Source organism: Micromys minutus (assembly GCF_963924665.1).
Source record: "Micromys minutus genome assembly, chromosome: 3".
Classification (NCBI taxonomy): domain Eukaryota; kingdom Metazoa; phylum Chordata; class Mammalia; order Rodentia; family Muridae; genus Micromys; species Micromys minutus.
Genome location: NC_137972.1, coordinates 40,960,729 through 40,986,533, shown reverse-complemented (window position 1 = coordinate 40,986,533; position 25,805 = coordinate 40,960,729). Strand labels below are relative to the sequence as shown.

The following is a 25,805-nucleotide window of genomic DNA, read 5'->3' as shown; positions in this document are numbered from 1 at the left end:
TTCTGTCTCTTGTGCTGCAGTGTCTAGGTTTGATTTGATTTGGTTTGTATTATTTTCAGGCATAAGACGGCTTTGGCTACCATGCCTGGCATAAAGTTAAGAAGAACAAAGGATTGCCATCTGTTCTACCCCTGGTTGATATAAAAACACCACCACTACCAAGGAATCTCTTTGCCCATTGCTGGGGGAGAGATGAATTTTCTTTTACAATGAAAAAAACTCCATAGCTAGAAGTAACTGAATGAATAGTGTATATGGGCTTACAGTTCCAGAAGGAAAGTCCAAAATGAAGGGCAAGGCATGTCTCCAGGTGCAGGGGCATAAAGCTGAAAGATGATATCTATAGCTATATTCAGGAAGCAGAGAAATGGAGGGGATGGAGGAGGGAGAGAGGGAGGGAAAGGGAAAGGGATTACAAAAGGGAGGGAGTGAGGGAGGGAGAAAGAGAGAGAGAGAGAGAAAGAGAGAGAGAGAGAGAGAGAGAGAGAGAGAGAGAGAGAGAGAGAGAGAGAGAGAGAGAGAGAGAGAGAGAGAGAGAGAGAGAAATCATGCAAGGCTATGTAATTTTAAAGGTCTCTCACAATGACATACTTTCTCTAGTAGGCTTATACTTCCTAATGTTCAATTACCTACTCCTAAACATTACCACCATCTAAAGTATTTAGGGAACTGAGTCTATAGGATATATTTCTTACACACACTAACAAATGCAATTGAACTGAAACTTTGAACATCAATAAAATCCTAATGTGCTCATTTCCTACTCCTTTCATGAATTTTACAAATATTCACTGAACACCTATTATATTCCAATTACTACACTGTTTCCTGGGGCTAAAGTGTTAAACATGGTAGCTGCAGGTTTTCTGGTTCTCAGTTGAACCATTTTGGAGAAATCAGCACTTGTCTCTCACAGAGTGGTGTCTGAGATACAAATGGCAAAGCCTATGCAGAAGGACAGGAAGTTTCCGTGTGTTCTAAGACCTCAATAAGCATGTATAGCAGCTATTTGCCCTCTGTGTAGTTGCATCTATGCCTGTGTACAGTTATAGATAAGAGAGAAACCAAAACCTCACCTTGCTAGGTCAAGGGGAAAGCTGATGAAGCTCCTGTCTACAAGGCATTCTCAGGATGCTGAGGGAATTAATCCCACATCTGCTGAGTTTGATTAATCACCTCTTTTCCTCTTAGATCTACTTAGCCAGTGACCTGACAGAAATCAAAAGCCCTAAAGGCATCCCCTATGCCTCATAAGTTCTGGCTACCTATTGAAGGAGCACATCCTGAATTTAATGAGGAATGTTAACCTGCCAAACAGACAGCTCCACAGTGTGCTCTCAAAGGTAACATTAAACATTGTGCTTGGTCATCTAAGCATTAGAGGTAGAGGACATAGGACCTGCAAACCATTAAAACAAAAAGAAACAGAATATTAATTTTGTACAATTATTGGAAGTATCTTGATAGAATCTACAAGCAATTCAATAATTTTCTTCCTTATTACCAAATATATAAAAATGAAATAAAACATAGCTATAGCCAGAGAAATGTTCAATGGTTGTAAAAATAATCATTTACAGTAACTGTTATTAGCTATACTGTGTGTCTGGCTTTTTACATGTTTCAAAACAAACACATTTTTCCATATTGTGATATATGACTGAGGGTCACTGTTCTAACAGAGTACACATTACATTTCTATCATCTTTCCAACTGGTAATTGAGAGATTTTATAAAAGGAATTCCAGAATCCCAGTTATGTTCCCTAGAATGGAGAAATTCTGTCCCATGGTGGTTGTTGGTTGGTATCAAAATGTAGTCATTTGTCACAGGCTTGAACTAAGAGAACACCTATTTCTTTAGAGTTTCTATCACTCCAACCTAGTTCTTTAAACTCTATGTTTATGAGCAACCTTCAATAACCCATAGATTCTATGTGTATTGTTGAATCTGAATCTTCCTAGTCCTTGCATATATTCCTATGCATCACAAATGGAAGTCATGGAGAAACACATATGCCTGTTAAGTGTTGTGGAACCAATCAGTTACAGAAAGTACTGGTTATTCAGTATGTTTGCCTTCAAGCACCAGATTTATAATAGACCTGCTCTACCTTCATCTTGTTAAAACAGCACCAAGACTTCTGTTCTGGACAAAGGACTAAATTGTGGGAAAGGATTAAAAGGAGAATATGAAGATGTCAGTGAGAACAGGAAGAAGGAAGTTACAGAAGAGGAGGAAATGAGAAAGGGGACATGGGAGAGCATTTTCTGTGACACCCACACTCTGCTTTTGAGGAAATTATTTCTCTAAATGTTAAAGGAAAAATTTAACCATGGAAAATATGTCTGAAAACCTATAGCATGGTGCATAACTCCCCCCCATGCACACAGAAAGAGAGAGAGAGAGGGAAAGAGAGAGAGAGAGAGAGAGAGAGAGAGAGAGAGAGAGAGAGACAGAGACAGAGACAGAGACAGAGACAGTAAAACAGAGAGACAGAGAGACTTAATTTGAATTCATTCTTCTCAGTAAATTACTTGGAAAATGCAGTTCTTCTATTTAGAATAAAGGTCCCATTCATATACCATTGAATTCTGTCCCTAGACCCTTTGAGTGGCTGTTTCCCTTGTACAAAGTCAGGCAACAATAGTCTGGCTACAGAGATGTAAGAGAGTCAATTTTTTGAATCTCCCTGCTAAAAGCTTCTCTATATTTTACAGTAACTTGTGAATGATGATTATATATGTTGCTCTTTTGCCTAGTCTCCCAAGTGCTAGCTTAATAACGAAATAATGCTTCCATACACACAAAATCTTCATCCAGCAGGAGCAAAGAAATATAAAATAAAAATGGCTTCTGTACGTCTTCTTGATACTTGCAGAACCTCCTAATAGAAGCAGATAAACCTAATTTTATTTTGTATCACCAACTAAGTAATGTAATAGTGCTAAGTCCATCAGTTAGTAAGAGTATCAAGTAGGCAAATGAACCATATGTCCCCATGTTTAAGGCAGAATGGCAGTCTGCATAATGCCAACCTTATTACAGCTTCCCTCCTGTGCTTCCTCTTTGTAATAAAATTTTAAATTGTTCATCCTCGGCTCCTGAGAGCCTTGTTAAGGTGAGCCTTTCCCAGGGAATGCATGTCGGATATGTCAGGAGCCATCTGATATACTTGCCTTTGTCACAAAATAATGTAATAAGCTAAAAAAAAAATCTTTTGTGCATCCCTGTCCGTCTTGCTCCCCCTCCTCACTTTTGTTTTCTGATCTTCATTCCTTTATTCCTACTGGTCTCTACCTGTCTAGGTTTCTCACCTTTTTATACCTGCCTGTTACTGTCTAAAAGTAGCATTCATTCATAAAAGATATAGAGCCCAGGGCTAAAGGGCTGCCTTCTTGAGTAAATTCCTTGCTGCTCAAGTCTAAGAGTCAGTTTTCATCCTCAGTATAAACCCACAAAGCTAACAATATTGGTGTAAATCTCTATCACCATGTTGGGCATGGTGAGTCAAGACAGGTGAATCCAGGCAGTACTTACCCAAAGCAGAGAGGTCCGGGTTCAGACTTCATATTTTAAAAGAGAAAAAAATTAAAGAGGAAAACAATGGAGAAGTATACAAGTAGTATATCTCTGACCTCTACACCTGCATGCTCCAACATAAGTATGTGCACATATGCTTATAACACTACACATACAGATTTCACACACACACACACACACACACACACACAGAGAGAGAGAGAGAGAGAGAGAGAGAGAGAGAGAGAGAGAGAGAGAGAGAGAGAGAGAGAAGAGGGTTTTTGGGGAGGGGAGAGGAATACCATTTAAGCTAATCCTGCATATATGGGATTGTATGGTTTCATATTAATAACTTCTTCTGGAATTCTGGATATCATTTTGAAACGTTTTTCTCCTTGCTTTTAAACTAAGGCAAAATTTGGAGAAATTGTACCAAATATATATCATCTTCTGAAAACTTGAACAAAATTTTTCAGAAGCACATTAGTGAGCTTTACTGTAGATTGTGTGAACTCTTAGGCTGTATCAGAAAGTTTTCAATTTGGTTATGCATCCTAAACACCTTACAGAAAAATGAAGATCCAGAATTTTCACCCAAGATTTTGATTTTATAGCTATGAAAGATGATAGAGGAGCCTGCAATTTGATAAATTCTAAAGTCAACAGATGTCAGGATAAACTGAGGCAAGACTGATAAATTATCATCTTCTAATAAAAGACAAACTTCCTTCATGTTATCTCCTTTCTCCCATGCATTGAAAACTCAACTTGCCTTCCCCTCACTGTTTTGAAGTCCTATATTGCCATGTTTTTTGAAAATATAACTTGATTTGGCCTTAGAATGATCTCATATTACTAATAGTGTTCATTTTAAGTGACATTATATCTCCAAAATTCATATAATATTTATCAAACATAATTTTATAGACAGAAAAGGTCAAATATTTGTGTAATTTATACAAATGACCTTTTGTCCTTGGCTTAACTCTTTTTTAAGTAACTACTGGGAATAGTTGAAGTATGAAGTTCTTCAACAGAAAATGTATTTGTATTAATTTTAAAAACAAGGAAGAATAAGTGCAAATAAGATTGCTGTCTATTATGGTACAGTTGAAGAAAGAAACACTAGAACCCGTTTGTAAAGTTCATCTTGGCTACGGTGCTCAATGTGAGAAGTGAAGCTGCCATGTACTTTTGCTACTCTCATTAAATTTTTCAGGTACTCTTTTGGTTTTGACAATGTCACTCTAAGTTTTCTCAATGTTTGTTTTATAATAATACTTTCTGAAACTAAAAAAAAAAACATTTGAAAATCAATCTGCCATATATGCTATAGGGATAATCAGTGTTGCTTTTGGGTTGGGTTCCCATTTCTTCCAAATTTGTGGTCCACAGTAGGTGTGAGAGTCCGCAAAATATCCCAAGACAAGAACTTAACATCTCCTGACATACAGTATAGATCTATAAACTTATTGTCCATCCTTATGTATAAAATTATTCATTTATTTATGAGCACAGTAACAAATCAATCTGACCAACACTGTATAACATCCTGGGAATGGTGTCCAGTTCTGTGGTAAAAAGGAACACAGTTTCTATACAAACGGGACGCATACACTAAGTAGTAGGAAGACAAAGAAGGCCACTCGTTATTTAGTCTCATAGCAGTTCAGAAAGCCATAAATGGTGAAGGAAAGTGAAGTGTCACTTGAAGGATGCATAGAATTTTTCAGCATGTAGAAAAGTTGGGATGGGAGTCATTGTTATGAGAACAACATAAGCTGCAACTTGAAAGTGAGCCTGACATTTAGAGTAGTTATACTGCATCTCAGAGTTCGGATATTGACTTTCCTTCCCTATGATAAGGTGCTTTCCCCTAAGGATCTTTATTTACAAGAAAGAAGACTAAAATTATTACATGAGTCATCCAACAGCTGACTGATGACTTAAAGGATGTTTAGTTAAACTTAATAACATATATTTTCTGCTTACCTCTGATTAAATTAACCAATGCATCCAGAAATCTATCCTTCCCACACTTGACCCTGACTTTCATCATACAAGAATGATGATAGTGGGAATATCATCTGCTTATAACATTTCTATCCTGGAAAGATGATGTGTCAAAGTGTTAGATGAATCATTTGATGTGATTTTCACAATATATCTATGATAGGTACTTATTTATAGTATTTATTTTTGGATAAATAACATTAAGCTATAGCGAGGTTAAATATCACACCCACTGTCAGTCAGGCAACCAATAAGTCTTGGAAAGGCATTCAGCTCTAGAAGCCTTGACTTCAAGGCTGAACATAATTGTAACACCAAATCATAGAATTTAATTAGATTTCTGATGACTTATAGTACTTATGTCTTGAACTAAAGGTGACCTCAATACCATATACAATGTTTTGTTGTTGTTCAGTGGTAGATTAAAAACTCCTCTTAGCACATTCTCTCTCTTTCTGTATTCTCTGTCTTCCTCAAATACACACACACACACACACACACACACACATAAGTGCAAGGACATGCACACACACACACATATACATACACAAAGGCACACACACAGGAGGGAACAGTCACACACAGCTAACAGAATATTGACTTCCAGGCAGCTAGGATGAGGGTCTTAAAACCCACACCTCAGTGACACACCTACTCCAACCGGGCCACATCTACTCCAGCAGGGCCACACGTTATAATAATGCCACCCCCTGGGCCAAGCACATACAAATCATCATAACCTGCACCCCTAGTGTGGGCACTATAATAAGAGGTGAATTATGCCCAGTTCTTTTGATTATGCTCTCATGGCAAGCGCGCTACTCACTGAGATGTCCTGCCAGGCATGGATGTGAATTCTATAAAAACCTACAGTACAATTTTAATAACATGTTGACATAGATGTGGAAATGAAGAACATATCTGAACCATTTGTAGAGTTGTAACAAGCTTATAGTCAAAAGACCTAAGTCACCTCCATGTTTATTGTCTCATCTCTGCCGCTTTTACAAGCTTAGCTATGTAGTCTCCAAGGAGTACAGTCAGAATGGAGCAAAGAGGGATACAGAATGAGAAATTCCACTGGTGAGTATCCCTTCCAGTGCCAACATTATGAAAGCACAGTCTCAGTTCCTAGGAATTTGTATTCTGGCATCACCAAATTTTAGAGGCCAAGTGCCAAGAGGCAATAAGTAATATCAATTCATGTTTTTAGCACAGCCCCATCAATTTTATACATTTTTTACCTCTATGTATCACTTATCATTAATGCTTTTCAAACTAAAAAATGTGTATTGTGTCTATAAAAATACTGAATCAGTTTTTGAGTATTCACTTGAAAAGAAGTATAGCTCATTTTTTTAAATCTGTACATAGTATGACTTTTCTTCTCTGTTAGGAAAGAAATTACAGAAAGTAAATGAACCTGTCCACACAGTCTTATAATGCTGGCTGAGAGACTGAGGCAAGAGAAAGTTGTATTCAGAGTTGGCCTGAATTGCCCAATGCGCTTAGGGCCAGCTTGAGGTATACTATGTAGCCAAATGATAAACTTGACACCTAAGTGAGACTCTGTCTCAATTTTTTGATTAAAAAATATTGGAAAAAAGAGAGAGAATACTAAAGTAGCTTTTGTATAGTCCTAGCATAGCATGCAAAAGGCTCTAGATTCATGCTTTGCCCCATAACTTAAAGAAACTTGGGAATGTTTTTGCTGTTGCAATTTTTGTTTTATTTTTCTCTCTTCAATGAACTGTAGATAGAAAAAAAACTGCCCTTTGAACAAAGGTATATTTAGTTCTCTTCTATTAACTATGCTTCTTTTAATAGATTGTCATTTGGTTTCCCTTCCCTCCTTCTCCATGTCCTGCAGTATCCAGTGAACTTAGTGATATATGCTGAACATTTACTCTATACACAGACTCTAAGGAAACAATTTGTCTGTAGCTAAGACAGATAGACACATCAAAACAACAAAAATGCAACAAACAGCATCACAACATTTTTGGTAATCCATTTAAATTTTAAGGCATCACCACTTATGATCTATACTATAGTAATTTAAAAGATTTTTGTGCTGTACACATAGTTTAGATTTATAAGTGCATATTATATTTTCAAAGACCAGAGTTTATTCCTAGCACACATACAGACACACACTCTCTCTCTCTCTCTCTCTCTCTCTCTCTCTCTCTCTCTCTCTCTCTCTCACACACACACACACACACACACACACACACACACACTCACACACAGGGTTAATTATAGGAATTCTAACTCCAGTGTGATTTATGGGAATACCCACATGCCCATAAACAGGGGTACCCACAAACTTTAAAATAATAATAAAATAAATTTTCTAGAAATATTGTGTAGTGGATTGTGTAATATTCTTTACTTTCTCGATATAAACAGCACACAATAGAGATTAAGTGATTTCTTCTTTTTTACATTTTCTGCTGCCATCTACAAACATAGAAAACATTCAGCATGTTGAGGGATAGCTCAGTTGGTTAAATAAATATTTGTTTACCATACATCAAGGCCCTGGATTGATCTGTATCCCCAAATAAATCAGGGCTAATAAAAGATGTAATTATATAATCTGGAGGTGAGGTAGAGATGCAATAATCACCAGTACAAGTTCATCCTAAAATACATCAAAAATATAATCACCCAAGTGAAATACAGGTCCACTGATTAAAGAACCATGTTATGGATGACTATGACTAATATTTAATGACTTATTTATTTACATCTCAAATGCTGCTTCCCCTCCCAGCAGAACCCCACACAGTTTTTCTTCTTCCATCCCTCTTCCCAATTCCTCTGAGAGGTTGGGGCCTTCCCTGGAGATCTCACCATGCTGGCACATGAAAAGTGTTTCTCCAGGATTATTAGTATATTAAATCAATTAATTATATTAATAAATAAGTAATGTTGGCCTTTAGTGATAAGGATAAATGCACATAGAAAATACAGTTTTGAAGTATCTGCTAATGTTTCACTTTTAAAAATTCATTTCTAGAAATTGAGCTACTATGTATTTTTAAGATATTCAGACATACACACACACACACACACACACACAAACAGGCACACTCACACTGTAATATATATACATATATATATATTACATACTACATAAACTATATAGTGTGAAGTAAATACTATACACAAGTATCACACATACTATACAGCACATCCAAATAGACATTATGCACACACATTGCACAATGCTCAATTATCTCATAAAAAGTCAATAATATTTGCATGGTCCTGGTACCTGTTTCTGTGTTTATCAAATCACATTTACTACAATTATCACTCCTAGTACAATTTCAAGGCTTAAGAATTTATGAAAACATAGACAATTTACAGTAACTATTTTGAATAAATTCTGCTTTTTTAAAATATTTTTGATCTGGAGTTGAATACTTAGGAAATGTATATATAACCCATCAATGCGGAGGATTAAGTATGTTTTGAAAATCTCTCTGTATTTCATGTATTTAAAAACAGCAACATTGATGAACATTAAAATTAACATTAATAAACTGTTTTAATCTCATACTGGCCATTTGTCTCTGGATAGTCTGTAGAGGAAAAATCTCTTGGGTTTTGTATACAAAAGGATAAACAAAAACTAGAACTCATCTGCTTGACCTTGCTTTGGCTCCTGAGATCATACTATATAGACCCATGACAGGCAGAGGATTTTAGAGACCATGACTCACTAAAATGCTTCTGAAACATTGGTGATTAAAAGATGAATAGGTTTAGATGAACAGATTAGAGAACAAAATTGTGGGATATAATGGGAGGAGATTTCATCTGGCTATTCTGAAAAAAATAGGCTTTCATCTGGTCTACTTTAAAAGTAAAAGCTTAAAATCTTTTCATAAATTATGAACACAAACTTCACTTATTGAACCTTTGAGAGGACTCTTTACATTATAGGAGATTGTGTGTTTGTGATTGTGAGTGTGTATATTTATGTTTGTTTGTATGTCTATTTATGTACATATATATGGATATTTTCCACCAATTTTTAAAACAATGGAAGAGGTGTATATTCACTCATAAATGTTCCTCAATTGTGTAGCATGCCTATCTTTGTGTTTGAATACTTGTTAAGTACCAAGTATACTGTGCCAATCAGGAGGCAACCTACATCAATCAGTTTGCCAATGCCCAATTCAGTTGCAACTTTGGGACAGCATTGCAATTTAACTAGATCTCTCTTTGAGTTATATTCACTTTTTAATGTATGGATGATCCTGTGAGAATATAAACTGGGTCCTTGTTTAATTAATGAATTAATTAAATTAGAAATTTAAGCCTGTCCAGAGGTGCTTGCTAATCACTCTGTTCTCCTGTCCTTAGTACCATTGGGGTGTATTGATATGAAGCCTGGGGAAAAAACTCTATTTGATTTGCACATGCGTGCCTTACTATTTACTTTTGTCAACAATAGGCCATGGATTTTATAACATAGTAAGTGATAAATTACGAAAAGAAGGTTATTAATTGGCAATGTGTTTTGCATAGGTATTACTCCATACCTTAACTGTAATAAGATAGAAAGGCACAGAGATGCAATACCAATATTTGATGTAAAATGGTTTCCAGAGGGATATTTTAATTTGAGCCTGAATAGTGAAGAGTAAAAATTTATACAGAGATTTCCGCCTCTCATCTAACTCATTTCATTCCAATCTATTTTACATTTTCCAGATATCAGTAAAATTAGACAGTCAATTAAAATTTCATGGTCTACAGTATTATCTTCAGACAGGACCAGAAGCAATACTCTAGTTAATAATCTCACTATAAAAATAGCAATATTGCTCTAGTTTCAGCAATAAAAAATTATAATTGCTCAACGTCCTAATTTCTTTTATTTTAAAAAAATTAGCTATTGCTAATCTTCTGTGTCCTTACATTTTGATAGACTATAAAAAAACCTTCAATTTTAACCTGATTAAAATCTGTACGTAAAGGTCTTTTGTCTTTGTGTAACTACATTGGATATTTCTGCCATGATCATAAGTTATACTTATACAATAAATGTGAATGTTATCCAATTTGACTGGCCATTTGTCTCTGGACAGTCTGTTGAGGGAAAAACACTTGTTTTTGTATACCAAGGAAAGAAAATAGAACTTTCCTTGCATAGATGCCATATTTAGTTCTCAGAATCAAGAAAATAAAACAAAAAGACTGCACAGCTCTGAGAATTTGATGTCCATGTTTTAGATAAAAGATCCCTAATTCTTTATTTGATGTGCTATTATACCCTCCAACTATATTCTTTACAATAACCAGAAGACTAAGAATAGAGAACCAGACTGAGAGACATTCCAGCTTTTGTTTATTTGCTTATATGAGTTCTCCTTGACAGAAGGTAGAAACATTGTCTGCTTGGTTATTTGGTAATATCTAACTTTAACATTAGCCTCATAAATCTCTGAGTTATATAACTTTTGCATAGCATAAAGAAAAGTACCCAGTAACATTTACCTGTCAAGCATGTTTTGCTGCCCTTAATTTCTATCTTAGGCACCAATTATGAAATGAAATGAATAACTTGATACAAAATTACTAAGTGTTCCACTTTTTGTCAGTCAGATTGTCTTGTTACATCTATACATGTAAAAGTCATTAAAGTCACCAGGTTATACAGCATTTCAAATATAATCATCATAATGTACAATTGATTCAAATAAAAGAGCACTTAGACTTAATAAATGGTATTAAATGTTTCTACTTAAATAAGTGAAGAGTTGATTATCCAAATTAAATAGAAACTTTGGTATAATGATATAAGGGGACGAGCATATTCCTAAAATGCAGAGACAGAAATGAAGTGTCAAAATTTAGTGAAACCAAAACAAAAGCTAGTTGAGGAACATATCATCATAAATAAGTCTAGACAGAAAGCAGCTACTGTATCAAATTTAAGAAAGTTTTAAAATTGGGAGCACCAGCCACAAGTGAAGGATGTCTGTATACAGTAGTTTTAATCACAGCACATGCAACAGTCCAAATAATAAGGTGAATATTGAACTGAATAAGAATGAGAGGAATAGCTCGCATACAATGAATCTAATATTTGTAAGAAGTTTATTTTAAATGGCTAAAAACATATACCATGATGTTAGAGAGGAGAATAAGGAGTGTAAATCCTTGCTGGAATCATCATCCTGCCATGACACTCCTGTCAACTTCAGTATCCTTTCTTCTAGGTGCACCTGCGTCACCACTTGCCTTAGGATTTTCTGCCTTAATGTTTGAAAATCGTTCACACACATGCAAGCACACATGCACGTGAGAACTCACACATGCACATGCATGCAGGCACATTCAAACACATTCGCACAGGCACATACATTTTTAAGTATCAGCTTTGGAAAGCCAAATACTGCATTATTTCACTAATAAGTGGATTATGAAAATTTGCAGTCATAGAGACTGTGAGTGGAAGTGTAATGACATAGAAGAGGAGAAAAGAGAAGGGAGGAGAAAAGTCAGAAGTCACTCGGTGAGGATAGCATTGCTGTTTGACAGGTAGAGTCTGTTGTTTTCTAACATAATATTGAAGGTGAATAAAATCAACACTAATGTATTATGTATCTCAAATTGATTAGAAGAGATAAACTTGAATCTATTTATCATAAAGAATGATAAATTTTACAGTGGTAGCTATGTTAATTGCCATGAATGTGATCAGTGCATTTGTGAATCTAACTTCTAACTTTTCCCTTACTAATCTGTTCACCCATTGTGTGTTAATCGTTTACTTAAGAGCTTTGGATATACCATATTGATACCTATGTTAAAATAGAACTGGGATAGATCTCTTGTTTTTACTGTTGTGTTCTTCATGGAGTTAAGAAAGTGTCTGCATACTTAGAGACATGAGTGATTGCATTAACCTTAAAACCCCACTGAAATGTATCTAGAGATAACTTTATCTTACTAAAGTCATTCAATCTGTATGAGTGAGACACAAGTAATATCAATGTCCTTCTACTACCTAAAATGATCTGGCCACTTGAGGTGTTCTCCAGCTCTAGTCATCTAAATATTAAATTAAGTCATAGTCCATTTGACGACTAAAGTCCATACTTTTTACTACATTAACAATAAGAATAATGACACAAAACTAAAATAATCCTTAGCTCAGTATGGCCTTCACAGTTAACTCTAGTGATAATAAAGCAATGTTCAAAATTATTTCCTAACGGAAGAATGTCATATTACGCCTCATGTTAAAATTTGAGGAGCTCTGTGACTGAGGAGATAAACATTGCTCATGAAAGTTTTTGTTGTACAAGTCTAAGGACTTTGTTTGAGGTCTATACCCAGACTACATGTGAAAACTTGGGTAATAGCACAATTTCCTGTAATCACATCAAGAGTGAGGAAGAGACAAGAGTATGTTGGTGTCCTCAGGGAAACCAGCAAAGTTGACACAGCAGATTGCAGTTTCAGCAGAGATCTTGGCTCCAATACCAAGGTGGACCTCTTCTGAGAAATTATATCTGAGTTGTGGATTGGCTGGTTAAGAAAAGCTAAGAAATTAGAAAACTGGGCACACACGTGTGGGCGCGCACGTGCGCAAACACACATATTAAGGAAAATTAAGAAAATTAATTAAAATTAAGAAAAATCTTTTTTTTTCCAAATTTACTTTTTTTTAAACGACTTTATTTTGCAAAACAAAGGTAAATGTAAAGATTTTAAACATTTTTTGCTTAAAATTATACATTTTTGTCAGTACTGTTTTTTCAGACATTAAAATAAATTTTACATAAAACCATGTGAATATGTTTTTTAGTCAGTACTTGATTTTTTTCAAGGGCTTGACAGTATGCATTGAAAACGTACTAGTTGCAATAAGCGTAAAGTACATGCAAAACAAAACGCAACATGGGAATAGTCAAAGTCTTCTTGTTTTGTGAATATATGTATATTTTTTGTTTTCTTTATTTCTTGGACTTCATACAGTCTGTGAGTTGTTTCTGGGGGAGTGCAAGCCTCTGGGGTTAGCATCCCACTATCAGTGACTGCATATTATGTCTGTTCTTTTGTGACTGGGTTATCTCACTCTAAGAAAGCTCATTCTATACAAATAAAATGTTGCATGCATATGAATATGAATCTAGTTAATGTTGCTGTTAGTAATTGAATCAACTATGTTTTAGAAACTGAAATTGAATGAGTACTTTGTAAAAGTTACGGGTTTCATGATCTAAAGAAAAAATATGATGAGGATTTTGGCTGTATGTCACTCACTTGTCACTTTGCTTTCTTGTGTATTTTCTCTACATATATTCTAGACTCCTAAAGGCAGAGTTGACATCAACTGTGAGCTCTGAACTTGACTTGTCATGAAAAGTCAATGAGTTATTACTTTTTACATAATTCTTGGAGGTGCTATCCTGACTCATTCACAATTAATATCTTATAATTTCTTTAAATTTTGAACAATAATAAGTAATATTATGGAAAATAATGTGCTCAGTATTTAAGAGTCTTTATTTCTTGAATCAGTATTGTAATGCAAAAAAGGTGCTTTAAAATAGGTCTCTATCAAACATTAGATTAATAATCTAAGAATAAAAATCAGTTTTAACATTATCACTCTCTTGGCTGTTATTTAAAATTATTTTGAGTTGTGGACACCTTTCCATAATTCTAAGTTGTTCACATTATTCACATTAACTTACATATTCTCTGTTCTATCATGTAGTCTTAAACTGTAAAGTAATAGCCATTCACATAATTATTCTTTTATATTCTTCCTTGTAATTGTCCTTTCTTGATGACGAGTCATTCAGATTTCAATTTTAACACCACAATGTTCTTCCTGCATACTCAAATAAAAGTATTGTCTTCGCTTTGTTCTTTACATTCTAAGGAAGGCTATGTGTAGTAGTGTAGGCAGAAAACTTTAAAAACCCTCCACTCATGTGTCACATACAACCCTTCTGTTAATGTACCTGTCCAAATATCCCAAGACAAGTAGACTAAAACATCGATATTCATGTTTCTCTACAAATATTGCCCAAATCATTATGTAAATATTTTATGAGTTCATAGTTTTGCCTAACCCATAAATATCAGTTATTAACTGTAGCTTGGCTATGGTTAGAAGTATTTTAATTTTTATTCTTGTTGTGTTTGAGGAGCATTTGCTAATTGTAAGGTAGCAGCAGCATGATGCTTGTAATCACAGAAAATATTTTGTTTTCCGTATGAAATTATTTTAGGCTTTGGAAAATATTTAATATTCTTTCCTAAAATTGGAGAATGCAAAGCATTGCCTATTATGACTTCTCATGAAATAAAGGCCTGCATTTTGTATAACAGAATAACTTTGTGATTGTGTCAATGATATAGTATCATAGTTCTTAAGATGAATCAGGATTTATTGAAAGAGATTCTTCATAAATCTCAAATATAATGCTCATCTCTGACAGAAACTGCATGGTCTCAAGCATTCTCAATCTTTCTCTGCTCTCTGAAAGAAATTTGAAATTTTTCCTCTGTAGTTAGCCCAGGATTATGGTTTCATATAAATTCTATTTGGCTGATATTAACTGTGGTTCAAATTGGGGAACTAATTATATTAGCTCCATTTTGTGTTATACACTTATTAGAAACAATGGTCTGTTTGCACTTTCATGACTAACATTTTGTTATTCTTAATAGTTATAACATGCATACAAATAGGCTCACCTCACATCCTTTGTCATTAACTGTGATCTTTAATATTAGTTTGGTGCCACTACCTTTAATAGAATTCTGAATATCAATTAGTAGTTTTAATACAGTGTTTATGAAATATCGCATGCCAAAGCAATGGAAACATAGTTTTGGAAAATGTTTTTTTTTTTTTGTTGTTCCCATTTTTGTCCTTTTAATTAAAGTACTTTGTGATGAGGTAAGTGCTTGGGTTTTCTCTATTTACATTAAAATTATGATGTTTGCTTAGACAATTTCTTCATGTCAGAAAAATTAATGCAGACCATTCTGTGAAAGACTGGAATATATTAGCTGTTCCTCTTTTGTGTACTATATGGTGTAAGAATATTTAATTCCAAATGCTATATAAATAATTGATCTTGTATTTCCTTCTGTGACTTTTTGTATTGATGTACTACATAATAAGTGAAGCTCTTGCACAGAGAACCATAGAGATGGTTCCTCCAACTTTCTCGCAGAGGTACATATGTTCATGATTCACCTCTTGTTCAGTCATTAAAAGGGCTGTGTAAGACTTGTTTTATCAATGAACTAATTAAGATGCCATTGCCCTCCATTTTTCCAAATCTAAGTTCAATATTTGAAAGAGAGTTCACTATTCCAATTATAGTATGAATACTTACATTTTTTATTCATCTACTGATCAAGAATTCGAATACCAAAGATTCAGTCATTTAATTTTAAGATACACTGAAATAAGCAGTAATCATCCAAGTGATATAATAATTAATCTGCATCTACACAAAATCTTATGCCTTTTGCTCGAATGTTTAGATTTACAATAGTTTCTAATTAAAAGCATGATAATAGTGAATAAATACTATCATATATTCATGGTTTAAATATTATTTGTAAGTATTTATGATTTGTTCATATAAAATAGCCTTTCATTATATATTTTCATTCTAGAGTTATTTTCTTAGATGATGGCAGCCTTAAGATATACAATGTGACCAGATCAGATGCTGGATCTTATACCTGTGTAGCCACAAATCAATTTGGCAATGGGAAAAGCAGTGGCAGTCTCATCGTAAAAGGTAATCTGTTGTCCTCAGGAGGTCCTTTTGGATATTACCATCACCTAGGCATATTTTGACTTTGAGTAACATATTGTCTGTGCGGAATATTTAATTCCACATTTATTTAAAAGTTCTGCTACTGTAATTCATTAACTGTTGTCCTGTTTAGGAACTCAGTACTATGGTAAGTGTGAATACTTTGGCAGTTAACCAAGGTCAGAGTTAAAACCTGCTGTGCAATATTAAAAATTCCTCATATGCCTTAGTGTTTGGAGCCCTGGACATTTTGGTAAACTTCCCAGGTAGCTTATTTTTTGGTTACATGCCTCTCAGGTGCCTTTGTTTTGTATGAACATTTTCCCTGTATATTCGTTATTTTTTTCTATTGATGTGATAAAACACCAGTAACGTGTTGCAAGTATTTGAAGTATTTGAAAATACTTGAAGAAAATGTTTTCTTATTTTTAGGGAACTAAGAACACATCCCTTTCATGAAACATGACAATAGACATTTAGGCATAGTGTGAGATAGGAGCTGAAACTTTAAATTCACATTTCAGAGAGCACATTGAGAATATGTCAAGTTTTGACACCTCAAAACCATCACCAGTGACAAAACTCCTACATGGACATATCTCCTAATTCTTCCTTAAGAGTTTTGCCATGTAATGACTATGTTGTAAACATGTAAACTTATAGGGACCATTTTCCTTAAAACCGCAACACTATATGTGTGATTCAAACCAATTTATAACCTATTGGTTTTGTTTAAACAACACTTGGTATATAACTAAAAAAGACAGTATTGTGAATCCATGTTAGTGAGTAGATCTTTTTAAGAGAGAAAAAAAAAACTAAAATTACATTATCCAAAGAAGCCTTCCAATATTTCTTTCCTAGCAATAGAGAAGCCCATATAATTTGGGATGATAAAATTACATATTCCACTGTTAAGTCGTTTAAGCTAACATCAACTCTAATATACCTGTATTTATCACCAAGGGACATAATTAGTATCAGTATTGCTTATTCTCCACTTTTGCTAGTTATTCATTTAATGTCAGCACAAACCATAATATATTTATGAGAAGTCATGTCACTGCCATCATTTTTTTGCCTCCTGGATGATAAAAATGACTGTTCAACTAAAGCTCTTTGTGCAGATAATTAGGCCCAAATGATTTGATTCTGAAATCTTGTTTTCCCATATTTTCTGTTTACAAAATAAATATATTTTACAAAACCAATTAATAACTAACTTAATATCATTTAAAATAAATCACAGAATTAAAAAAAATCTCATCTTTATCCTTGTAATGTTATTTCTGCCAACTTGTCTCACATGTGCTATATAATGCCAACAATTGTCTGAGACGCTCTGAAAAAATGTAAGTGATACGAATTGATGTGTCAAAAATCCCACCAGGGTGGAACATTTTGCAAAAATAAAAAGATGTTACCTTTAGATTATATTGTCATCAGTTTCTAAGACAGAGATGGACTTACTGTATCAAGACATACACCATAGTTTCCTTGAATAACATGATTATTGCAGAAAAAAAATTTTCAATGTTTTTATTCGGAAAGGTACTTTATATTTAAAATCTGCTTTATATTAGTGCTGGAAGAAAAATATTTGAGTTTCATTGCATTTTCAATTACGACAATGTAGAAAATATATTTTCATTGTAGTTGGGTGTTAGAGCATTAGTAAAACACATTGGTACAAATAAGTAGTAGGAAAGATATGTCAGTAGAAATAATGTTTTCTGTGAGAATAAATTTATGTAGAATATTGAGGAATTAAATTTGTCAACACTCCAAAACAGCATATCTGGTCTCATATTTTGTTACTAAAAATCTTTCATCCCTTCATTCCTATGTGTAAGGAAAGAAATGCTATTAGGTAGATTGAACTGAACAAAAGGCTTTTATAAAGACCTTTGAAACTTTATGATAGTCACTGCACAGTAATAATCAACATAATACAATGAAAGGTGGCTCACTTACAAATATCTGGAATGTGATTTGGTTTGGTGATCACCGTGATACATTTGAGTGAAATAGTTTTGCTTCTGTGTTCTGCAGGGTTGATACTAGTTTCTTGCAAAGGAAATATGATCATCTATATTTTAGGACATATCTAACAGCCCACCATGCTCTACAAATACTTTATTTCCAAAAGAAAGACATGCTTAAGCAAAAGTATTTTGACGTTTTGCTCAATCCTTACACACCAAGAAAACTTTGATTAATTCCTTTTTTACATGTACTTTATGTTCATTGTAACTAGTAAGACCTTAATGCACACTATCAAACCTTTGATGAAAAAAAAAATGCCAAGCACTGGCTAAAATGTATTCATATACTTTTATGCAAAAATGCTTAAAATTGTTCATTTATCTTTGTTTTTTAAAATAAAGCTGTTCAAGAAAAAAAAGAAAATACTTTCACTTTTCCAGTCTTTGGGTTGTTACTGATTTCTAATAGATAGGACTTCCATACGAAGAAAATAGGGATCTACAGAAAATTAGAGAATTTTGGGAAGAAAATCTACTGTCCAGGTATTTATGACAGCACAGTTGGATGACTGACTTGAAAAAAACATGCCCATGTTAACATGGCTGACATCAATATGTGTGGCTGTTAGGTTATTTGTATTTATTTGTGCATAATCATAGAAATCAAATTTGTTAGATTTTTAATTTTCAGAAAATATACGCTTCTTAATTTAAAGGATTTTGAGGTCTTTTTTTTCTTTACCATTGACAAATGCTCTTTACAACATAAATGTACAGATACTTAATTACATCCATTTTTACATAAATAAAACAACACATACATGTAACAAAACAAATGTACAGTACTTTAACAAATATTTTTGAAAATTGTTATTGACCTAAAGAATATAAGCTTTACATTTTATATTCTGCAATCTGAAGCCTTAGTCTTGGAAAAATAGTATATTCTGAACTAACATTTTTTTTTTTTTTTTTTTTTTTTTTTTTTTGCTTTTTAAGTAGAGAGCCGTTTGCTTGTTGAGATGGCTTACAATGTGTGAGTATGTGTGTTGTTTGATACCTAATGTTCATCTGATGGTCACTGCAAAGTCAAAGATAGGCTTATTTCTAAATTAGCCCATACTAGTGACCATATCAGTAACAGAGTGTTTGGTAACAAATTCGAAGTTTCAAAAAAGCTGATAAAACAGTCATAGCCCTTTAAATTTACTTATCAGCTTCAGTCATGCAGAAAATGTTGCTGTCAGAAAACATGTAAAAAGATAATCGTTACAAGAGGGAGATATTTTTCAGCTTAGTTTTAGCCGATACAGCTTATCTGTGTTAAGAGGATTCAGAAGTTATCTTCACTGTGTGCCTGGAAATTTCTGTTTCACTAATGCAGCAGGATGAGGCAATTTTCCATTCAGACACTGTGAATGCAATTAGCAGCTGCCTTGCCAGATCCTTACAAGATGCCCAGTGTGATCTGAGGACATGTTCCACAGGCACAAAAGAGGGAATCAAAGGAAAAAATAGTTTTAAGTGTTTTTATTTTTAAGGACTTGAATGAATAATATTACATTCTATACATACACAAAGGGGTATATTAATATCATAAAAAGCATGAAATATTTGATCTGGCATTTAGAAAATTATTAAAAAGCAGAGTAACAGCAGGCTGTAAAATGATCTTGTTTGCAGGCAACATTTGTTTTTGTTTCCCCACTGGAGAAGTTTTGGATGTTCAATTATAGGCCTCATTGCTTCAGCATTATTTTCAACTGAAATGTCAGAACTTGGAAAAGCATATCTAATGTGCAAATTAAGTTTATTGCCACTCATTTAGTTGTTTATTCTTTGTGATAGAAGTCTTTATTATACCCACATACAGAATGCCCAGTGCTTTTACTCATGCAGAATGCGAGCACTCCCTAACATTGGTCAGCATTACTGAAAGGAATCCACACCTAAGACAGGTAATCGGAGGCTTTGCAAATTTAAGCAGCAATGTATAGTCTTTGAGATTGTTAGCATAACTTTATCAAAAAGCCCAGCTTTATCATAAAGCCCCACCTGTCTAGGTGAACCAAATATGCAATCTCAGAGAATTGGCAAGACACTGGAACATGTTTGTCATATGGTACAGGTTGAGAGAATAGCGGAAAAGTTTGTGTGAGAATGACAATCTCCCTCACAACTTTCATCTTACACTCTATATTTCTCCTTCAGAGAAGGCTTTGATGTATTTTTGTTTAGATATTTTTGAACTGTAAAATGCTGATAGAGAAATTATTCATTGGTTTTATTGAAACTTTTAATTATGGATGAATTATGTATTAAATATTAACACTGGTCAAGTAATTATCTCATTTTTCCTTCAATACCACAATTAATTTTGGAGTAGATTCTTGGTTTTCAAATACTTGATGATTACAAATTTTCAAGTGCACTTGTAAAAACAAACAAAAACATATACTATTTCTTAGCTTCTATAGAACTGTAACTGTCAGATAAAAATCTGCCCAAGTAATATTAGATTGTTATTAGAAATTTAATTTTGATAAACAAGTACAGTAATAGCTCATTAAACAGTAAGAGCTTTGAAATTGAATAGCTGGGATATCTAATTTGAAGTCTAGAACTTTCAGTGCAGTCTGATAGGTAAATCACAGTTTCTTTTTTGATTATTCAATTATATACAGGTCTATATTTAAGGTGACATTCTTACTTTCTATGAAAACATTTTATATAACTTTACTGTAATTGACTGATATGTATATGAATCAATGATGCCCCTGACTTAATTGTATTTTTGTTTGTTTGTTTGTTTATTCACTATAGGATTATTTATTATTTAACTCTATATTATTTAAATATTAACATACAAGTTAATGCCTAATGGTGCCTTTGGCAAACTTGTATATATTAGCCATGATAATCACAATTATTCTGTGCTTTGAAATTAATATCCAACCTGTGTATGAACATATCTTAGTACATAGCTTTAGCATGCCCCAAAATAACTAACATTTCAGATTTATGGTTTGTATATATGAGTAGTACGAACATTTTAAATAAAGCTTAACTTTCTTACACTTCCAATTACCTTGAATCGGGAACAATAAAGACAACCTTGTACTAATTCCTATTTTTGTTCTGCTCTAAGCATTGTTAGGTAGCTATAGCTTTTAGTTTTCTGTGTTTTCCTGCCCTTGTTTGCTTGTGTTCTGTGGATATGATAATAGCTAAGTCCCACTTTCATCTTAGTTTCTTCATTCCTTGTGAATCTGTGTGCTCCTGTACACAGTGCAGGATGGATAATGCTGTCACTCTATAGGACATTAGCACTCTTGTTACTCATCATCACTAACTCCTGTGGGGCTGGCCAGCATACCTGCACTTCCCCCAGTATCTTCTCCTAGGCATCCACTGTTGCATGCAAGTATTTATGTTTGTGGCATTCTTAGAGAATCCATGTACAAATTTGTACAAATTAGTTCATACAATACTTTTTCTGAAAATCGTTCTCACCACCTATTAAGTCTTATTTTACATGTCATTCTCTAAGATCTATTTTGTCAGAACTGGAAATGCCTCTGATCTACTGGCTAATTAATATTCTGTTATTCCATGAGCACACAATTGCGATAGTCTACATTTTCTTTATCCTTTCAATGAATAATAGATATACACTATACTTTTATAAATTGGCTATTGAGAACCTTGCTGCAGTAAAGAGAAAATTAAGAAAAAAAAAAACAGCAAAAAATATGAAAATTCTCTTGCAAAGATTTTAATGGAACCTCCATATTGTTATTTGTTTTTCTCTAATGACTGAATTAACAATATCATGGAGCAAGCATGTGTTATTTTGCTTCTCAGTCTTAGCAACACTTGTCTCTTGTCTTTTTGTTAATAGCACTTCCAAAAGGTGTGACTTGATTTGCATTTCTTTGATGGTAAAGGGTGTTAAGTTTCTTTTTAGATACCTCTTGGTCATTCATCAATTTTCTTTGGAGAAAAATATGTATTTACTTACAAGCTGGGTTACCATGATGTTAATAATGTTATCCTTAGAAGGAAAACAATTCCAGTAGAAGCATGGAGGTAAAATATTTTTGAGAAATAAAAAGGGATAGCATATTAGAAATCAGAAATATTCTCAAAGTTAGGAAAGTGACCATAGTTCCAAATAATATTTTAATGTTTCCAGTGTTCACAAGTTATCCTGTAAGTAAAAAAGCTATAGAATTATATCACCTATTTGAAGTGTTATTTATACAGCATCATAATTTATGTTGGCTTCTTAGCAAGACCTCCTGTCTTTTAATAGATATTTGAAGGCAAAGTCCCATGTTTGTATAGAGAACAGGCTGATAGTGTATCTTTGTATGTTGTGGATGTTGGGGTGGAGTTGATAACTTCAAGCAGTAACTTCGGAAACATTATCACTCACAAATGAAGCTTTCAACCATGTCACTGGTATAACTATGATTAAATTATTAGATTCATTATGGCCATTGGTACCACTTAAATATTTGATTACCTTGCTTTACTTTCTAAAATGTTCTTTGAGATAATGACATGTTAATAGCATTCTAGACAATTGATACAGTGGATCAATTCATTGTCTTTAAGAAAGGGACATTTCATGTTTCTGACAGATTTTATGTAATTAGTTTCCCTGCCTACTAGCAAGTTCACAGCCGAAGATCAATTAAGAAACATAACTGACAATTATGACAGTGTATACATGACTAAAACTATCAAAAGTATTTGTTCATCTCACAGGATTACATTCTCATCATATTGGATGACCATGTCTACATATGAAATTTTTTTTGACTAGTAATATTTAATGTATAGTAAACGTTCTCCCTGGACCCACAGTAATGGACAACTTCTGATGCTATCTTTAATACAGTGTCACATTTTCACTAAATTAGAAATGTCATTTTAACATTTTATAATTATTTCTACCAACCTTAGATTTGAGATAACTGGACTAATCCACTAGAGAAGCTTATGAAAAGTTCACAGTCAGGGACCTTCCTTGAAATCCACTCAATCAGTATTTTATGTGGGAATTGAGAAATGTGTATTTTGAGCATATATGACAATAAATTCCAGTGTAATTTTAGAATCACTGTCCTATACATCATAAGAACATAAGTGGTATATTCAGAAGAAATAATATAATGTAAAATGTATTATTTTATCATTTTGGCTTCAATAGAAAGATGTTTAATGAATGTAAAAGTTTCATAAGTGATAGTCTACCACAGTCCACTTACCCTCATTAAATTCTGGACTCAAGGCTTCACTTATTAATAAATTTCAAGTAGTCTTTCAGCATTAATGAACGTTAAGTGACATAAATTCTATATTAGAATATACCCACAATTAACAAAGAACCAGAAAATATGAAAACATGTGCATTTTATCTGCTTTGATAGGAGTGATTTGAATAACTCACGCAGAGGCTTGACTTTGTTATCACTTTCAAGAATATGCAAATAATGGAATTAATAGATTAAAACCAAGGTGTACTTTTCCTTGCAAGTATTCTGAAAGACTGTGCCTATTTGTGTAACTCAAGTTCTGCTCCTATTCTCTGCTAGTGTAATCTTGACATTCTAACATGTATATATTGAGTTTTTAGTTTGGTTGTTTGTTTATATGTGTGGGGTGTTTAGGCAGCAGAGTGATTTCTGTAAAAAAATAATCAGGGATTCATGGGTGTTTAAAAGTCACGTACATACCATTAGTTTGGTTCACACAGTTTGGAGTAGGGAACCTGAAAATTAAGCATTGCTTTGTTTACATAGGTGGATATCAACAAGAGACATTATGCTTGGGTAACAGAGCATCAAGTTTTCAATTTTCTTGGATAATGAGTCCATCTATACAGTTATTCCTCCCTACATACATGAGTTACTACTCTCTTTGCGGTGACATAATACTGTATTTTGTCAGCCTAATGAAAAAATTTTGTGTGTGCATGTCTGTGTGTCTGTGTGTATCTTAGTGTGTCTGTGTGTGTCTTTGTGTGTCTCTGTGTGTGTGTGCTCATAGTTTGAGAAGATACAGTCTATGGGAGGGGAAGGCATGGCGACAGAAGTCCAAGGTAGGTGACCACTTGTATCATTAGTCAGAAATCCAGGGGGAAGGAAACAAATACTGCTGTTTGCCTGATGTCATTTTCCCTATTTGATATAGTCTTGGACCTTACCCTGTGGTATAGGAGCACCAGTTTTCAGGATGAGTTGTGTTTCCTTCACTTAAATTGTTTAGAAATACTCTCAAATACATGGTCAGTCAAAAGTGTGCTTTTCAAGTGATTCCACATCCACTCAAGTTGACAATATGCCCAATAACCTAATTATAATCACCTCCCCTTTCATATTCAAGAAACAAATGTTTCACTGGACCCCAATTTCACTCCATACTTCAAATATTTCTTCAGTTTTCAAGAAAATTACACACTTCTTTAAAAATTTTAATAAATTAATGTTGCATATATTTATAGAGCACAGTGTGAGGTTTTGATACATTTTTTATTCTTGTGTGGTTAATTAAGCTAATTAACACACTAGTCATGTAACATGCTTCTTGCTTTTTAAACTGAAATCATGCAATTCTACTGAGCAAACTTGATTATGTGATATATCATTATTAACTAGTCATCCTGCTAGTTAATAAATGCTTAAACATCATATTCCTATCAAGATCAATTTTTCCCTTTAGCATGTTGTTCTCTTTCTCCATCTTTCTTGTTTCATTCTTGTCCCCACAACTCTATTATCTTCTTTATCTTACTCATATGTAAGAGTAGACCTATTTGCATGATATTCAGGACTTACTCCTTAGACACTTTACCCAGCCTCATTCTTCCGCTGAAACATGCCCATACTTACTTTCACATTCCCCGGTTGTTTTGAAGTTCTTCATGTGCCCGTCACAACACTTGTTCTCTAAGTGATGTCCAGTAGTGTGGTGGAGCATGCGCAGGTATGTGTGCACGGTGATGCTCCATTGCAGGACCTCAGGACTGTAATAAGCATGTGAGAAGGTAGCCTATTGATCAGGTATGCATTTTCATACCTAATGACTATCAGCAGAGCCTGATAACCAAATTAGCAGGTAGGAACATTAGGATCCACATCCATGTGGTTGCATGTGATAATGGAGGGAGCAGCAGAAAACAGCCATGAACAGTAACAAAGGCTTCAGGACGAAGGATGCTGGGAGCCAGTACTGCCTGCCTGCAGGCCAGATTGCCCATCTGTTGCTGTGCTTTTAATAATGTTAATCCTGCCGTCTCAATACCCGAGTAGGAGCTGGTATTATAAAGACAAAAAAATTTTCCAGCAAATAATTACAAATAAAGCATATTAATACGTTTGGACAGTGCAATAAAGCATATCACACAGTTGCGTAAATTCTTCAAAGAGTTTTAAATATCTATGAGTCATGA

At 33.9% G+C, this 25,805-nt stretch overlaps 1 protein-coding gene across 2 annotated transcripts in view; it reads left to right on the top strand.

Moving 5' to 3' along the window:
• The window catches only part of CNTN6 (contactin 6), a gene marked incomplete at both ends in the record, with an annotated part of 294,022 nt that overhangs the window by 222,833 nt on the left and 45,384 nt on the right, over positions 1–25,805 (top strand). For both annotated transcript variants that reach the window (XM_080913827.1, XM_080913826.1), the window contains one exon: positions 16,216–16,343. In XM_080913827.1, the coding sequence (XP_080769953.1) occupies positions 16,216–16,343 (128 nt within the window). The remainder of the gene's footprint in view (positions 1–16,215; positions 16,344–25,805) is intronic.